At 33.9% G+C, this 5,313-nt stretch overlaps 1 protein-coding gene across 1 annotated transcript in view; it reads right to left on the bottom strand.

The window, feature by feature from the left end:
* Positions 1 to 792: 792 nt before the first annotated feature.
* LOC108749537 (neuroligin-1-like) overlaps positions 793 to 5,313 on the bottom strand; it is a 70,411-nt gene continuing 65,890 nt past the window's right edge. The window contains exons 6-9 of the mRNA XM_018488295.1: positions 4,665 to 4,877; positions 4,028 to 4,166; positions 1,016 to 1,167; positions 793 to 925 (exon numbers count right to left, since the gene is read on the bottom strand). Of these exons, the coding sequence (XP_018343797.1) occupies positions 793 to 925; positions 1,016 to 1,167; positions 4,028 to 4,166; positions 4,665 to 4,877 (637 nt within the window). The remainder of the gene's footprint in view (positions 926 to 1,015; positions 1,168 to 4,027; positions 4,167 to 4,664; positions 4,878 to 5,313) is intronic.

Raw genomic sequence — 5,313 nt, 5'->3', positions numbered from 1 at the left:
TACACACCATTGTTTTGTACAGCTTTTGAGATCTGTAGAAAGTATTTGTAAAGTTGTATAAGAAATAAATAAAAAATGTAGTTTTATATATATTATTATTATTATTATAAATTTTGTGCCATAAAATATATATAAAATTTAACATTTTTCAATATTACATTCTTCACATGAAAAAGAACAAATTAATTTGAGAAGTTTTCCAGCAAAGAAACTCAAAGAAGATCTTATTTTCTAAAGGTTTCCGGAATTGCTAAATTCTGGACAGAATTAAAAAATTTAAATTGAAAACAAATAATATTGTTGAAATTCATTTTAGGAGATTCTTATAATATCGCTGAGTTTCGATGTAGTTTGAAAAGATTGAATTTCAAAGATAGTAGTCTCCAATGAAGGAAAATCTTGTGTTACAAGGCTCATAATTAAAGTTTAGTAGGTCGGAAATAGTTACTAACTGCTTGGAGTAGTCTTGAAATAGAGCTGTGTGTGTCATTTTAAATTAGAAATTCTCTAATATCAAATTTAACAAAAATCAGATTTTCTATTGAAATATTTCTGCTTTTTCTATCCACCATACTGACTTCACCAGTTTGAATATTTTTTTAAATTAAAATCGAATAAAGCATCATTGAATTAACTCAAAGGTTAAGTTTCAGTTTGAAAAGTGGAGCAAGCAGTTTTGAAATTAAAGGGGATGTGCCGAGACGAAGGATTAACAAAAAAATATCAAAAAGGAATGAGCTTTTTTACGACCGGAAGATTTTATAAAAGAATAGATTAGATTAAAGAGAAACGTTACAGAGACTCACCTATGCTAAGATATTTTTTATGGACGGCCTCATAAGCGGTCCAGTCGATATTTTTGAACTTGGTCCTTTCCGGTCTGGAACCGAGGGGTCCAGGATCAGGAGTGCCCTCGTTCGGATTCCTGACGAGGAGCATCGTTAATAGTAAACCGGTCGGCCTTTTATTTCATTGCGAGAATATCGCGAGGGATGCTTTTTTCCCCACTACTTACCCGGTACGTGCAAAGTTTGTCAAATAGAGTATCACACTCTCGGAGAGCGCTATCTCGGCTCTGGTATAGTTCTTCGGCCAATGAGACAAACCTCCAACAAGGGGCGCTCCGAAAAAATATGGCAGCTCCTCCCCGTGGATACATCCCGGCCTCTGAAATAATAATTAATATAATGCATGATAGAAATTTAAGCTTACTTCATTTTTAATATAAATAGGACTTAAAGTAACAGTATAAATAGGAATTTATTTCTGTTTATTATGCCCTCATATTTATTTTTATCTCCTTTTCTATACGTATAATATGATATGATAATGAACTGTAGTTTAAGATTTTTTATGCGAGAGCATATGAAGATTGTCTAGGATAAATTTTGACGCTGCGCTTGAATTAAACTATCTCTATTAGGTTCTGTTTTTGAGATATAGGTGAGAAAAAACATTTTTCTCAATATACGTATATAGTGAAGTTTTATTGAAGTATACAAAAACAAATCAGACGTCTTGAGCATAATTTTTTCCAAATTTGTTAACTAGTGCAATTTTTTTACATCTCCTTCTTTCTTTGTTTTTTTCTCTTTAAAACGGCAGATATAAAAATTAGTCGATTCGAGACGACTCCGATTGTGGCTTTAATAATTCAATCGCGTGGTCGGAGCGAAAGGGGAGGAAACGAAAGGATCGGGGAGCGGACCTAACCATGGAATTTTTTCCGAAGAATTCTCTTTCACGCTCGATCATACGAAAGCACTCATGGAATCTGCCGAAGTTACAGGTGCACCTACGATTTCTCGTTGAAATTGTAAAAATACCTCAGCCTATTCTGCAAACTTCGAGTTCGCCCGCCATTTTAACAAGCCCGAGTGCAGAGTTTGCGTCCTCGAAAAATTCGAATTATCCACGAGAAATAGCGGAATCGTGTTTCTATCCGTAGCCGACTTTTAAAGCGGCAGTTTTTATGCTGCAATTCGGGATCCAAGAATAAAATACGATCCAATAATTGTTATCGAATAACAGAAATTGGCGGTTGATGTTAACAATTACAGAATAAACTGTTGGAATGGTTAATGAATAATAGCAGTAATCAAATCACGATTAAATTATCGTTCATTAAACAGGAAATAATTACTCTTTTGATCATGATCACGTTTTGATGAATTAACATGTATCAACATATTATTCCGTTATGACTCATTTTGCAATAACTGATTAGTAATTGGCCTGACGAAATATGAAGCTAGACGTTTCTCGAAATGTTAAATAATACATTAAAAACGCTTCAATGTCGAGTTGTATAGGTATATTTCATTTCGCAGCGCAGGAATATAAAATATCCAGTTAGCGTTATATTCTTCGCGAGGCGAACGTTCTACTGCGAATGCGACCGAAACGTTTTTCTGGATGCAGTCGTGCAGACGCAATAAGTTCGTTGCAGCGTTTACGCGCGATCCTTATTCTTCGTTGACTTCGTGGCGCGAGGCGGGAAGGCGCGTTGAACGTTTAATGCACTTTCATTTTGCTGGTGACGGCAACGGGTGATCGCCAGGTCGAGGTGCCAGACGATATTCGTATGCAAAGTGCACCGGGTGTAAGGCATAAAGGTGCCGGTAGAAATGACGGCATGGGGTGAAAAGGAAAAAGTGCGCGGAAGCTGCAGGTGCGAGGCGAACGTGGAATTTCAAATCCTCCTCTTCCGCCTTTCGTCTCTCTCTCTCTCTCTCTCTCTCTCTCTCGTTCGTTCAAGTTTCTTTTTAAAATTCCACTTCTTCGCTGTTTTTCGAATTTACGGAGAGATAAATATGGTGATAATTTATGCAGCGAAATTTTATTTTTCGCGAAAGAAATTTTTAACAGGAGGATTATTCTGTTCCTGTCAAAGACCTAACAAGTTTTTAATCCCCTTGCATTCCGCATTTCGTGTTTATAAACTGAAAAAAAAAAAAAAAAAATTCTTTTTAACTTTAATATTTCTTCGAATAGCACTAAATAAACATTTACTTGCGGTAAATAAAAATATTTATTCAATACAAAAAAAAAGTGACAGTTGAATCAAATTAATGATTTTCGTATCAAATATATGTTTACATTTAATAAATATTTACTTATAATAAAATTATTCCAACGAACATTTATTAAAATTCAGTATTTTTTTCAGTGTATATATATATTATATATAATATATTCGTATTTATATTCTTGTATTTATTATTGTGTTTACTCCGTGTATTTCACGTACACGGGGGTGTTGTGGGTCACAAACTGTTTCTAACGTAGGTGCACCAAGAATACATATCTTGAGATAATATTCCGAAATTCCGCGCAGCGGTAATAACTGATCTCATCGGTTCAATTTTCGAATTTCCTTTTACACATCCGTTTCTTGTTAGACAGCCGGAAGAGAGAAGTGTGGATATTGCTAATATATATGTGACATTAATAATCGCGCCACTGAAATTCATTCAAAGTTTGAAACTGGGAGTAGGAAAAGGGAGTGAGAGAGGAAAGGGGCCGTACGTCCTCCACCCTCATCGTAAGTTTCTGAAATCAGATATGGAGCAAGAGTCGCCGCCATGTTGTCGTATTTCCGGTGAATCCCAACTTCTGTCTCGTACATACCCGTTAAAAGTGACTTTAATAAATGAATAATATGAAAAATATGGAAGAGATCGTAGGAATTGAACCGAATTTATCTCTATTGCGCTATTTTTTACGAATGGAATTTTTTAATACGCTTTTTAACCGTTTTATATATATACATATATTTAAAGTCTGTAAAGGTATGCACAATTTATTGCAAAACAGATTTATTATTAAATTTTACAATTTCGAAGATAAATCGAATATTCGAAATAATAGATTTTGGTAATGATATTAACAGCATTGTATAACAGAAAAAAATAATCGGATATATATTTCTACATGTTTTTTACCCTCTAGATTTTGCACCGTCTAGATTCTTCCAGTTCTTTTTCATTCCAACTTGTGCGATAGAAAGTATATTCTGATAGCAAACCTGAGGATAGTCTCCGAATTTCGTTTGATAGTCGAAGACATACAGATAGGAGTTTCTGTGGGATTGACTGTGAAGATCCGCTGTTCTCGTTGCCGGAGCGACTGTATTCGCGTCCCCCAGGGCCTCGAGAGTCTCGTCCCTGAAAAAGATGTATATTCCTTTTGTGTTTGGTTCTTTTTTTTTTTAATTTATAAATATAATTAGTAAAAATTTCTTCCAAGCTCTGACTGAAAATCAATTTCAAGATGAATATTAAAATTAAGATAAGTAAAATATAAAGTAGAATTGAAGGAAATTCGGGAAAATTTAAATTTATACACGTGTATATATATAATAATTATTTTTATTTTACAGCAAAAATAACGGGTACAATGAAAATAAAAAGAATATTTTAAAATGAAATGTTTTTTCAACAAATAAATGTTTGGTTCGTAATAATAAATATTGAAACAAATAATTGTAGACTGAAGAACTAATAAATGTACTAAATAAATGTCACGATTGATTTATTCGTCATCAATAACATGAATAATAGCTGGAGATCAATTAAAATAGATACGTAACGGTAATTAAAATAAATAGAAAAGTATTTGTTGTATGAAATTGGCTTTTCGATCGAAATTTCTTTAGAATTTACCTAATATTGACGGGATGTTGCACGGGTCGTTCCCAATCCGTATACTCGTTTATTATAGTTGCTAGAATTTCCGGCTGGTGATACGTGTACGTGTTCCGCACGAATTCGCGCAGAATCTTCGTCCTCCTATCAGCCTCAATCCCGTACTGAGCGTCGTCGGCGGTTAACGAAAAATACGCCTCGGAACGAACAACACCCACCATCAAATCGTACCTGTGAATTTTTCAAGAATCTTTCTTTAAACTGTTCTAAAGAGATAAAAGAAGTTTCACAAAATATTAAGAAGTTTACAATTTACAAAATATTTTCAGATTCATAAGCTTCGTCTTTAAAGTACGAAAAGTTTCTTGCGACACGAAAAGTTTACTCTTTAGCCAACGGATTTTGCAAATATCTTGCGGAATTGTATTTATATAGAAATTCCGCTACGCATTCGTAATGCGATATTCGTTCACTGAAAAAAAAAAAAAAAAAAATTGGTTGCTGCAACCATTTAGGTAGTAAAATATGGCATAACATTTTTATATGTCTGTAGCAACCAGTTTTTGGTTGTAGCAGCAAATTTTTAGTTGCGTTAACCCATCGAAATCGTATACTGACATTGTGGATAGACAACCAAAAACTGATTGCTGCAACCATATAAAAATAT

This window comes from Trachymyrmex septentrionalis, unplaced genomic scaffold (genome assembly GCF_001594115.1).
Source record: "Trachymyrmex septentrionalis isolate Tsep2-gDNA-1 unplaced genomic scaffold, Tsep1.0 scaffold3, whole genome shotgun sequence".
Lineage (NCBI taxonomy): Eukaryota > Metazoa > Arthropoda > Insecta > Hymenoptera > Formicidae > Trachymyrmex > Trachymyrmex septentrionalis.
The sequence above is the reverse complement of the archived record's forward strand: the minus strand, read 5'-3'. Positions and strand labels throughout refer to the sequence as shown.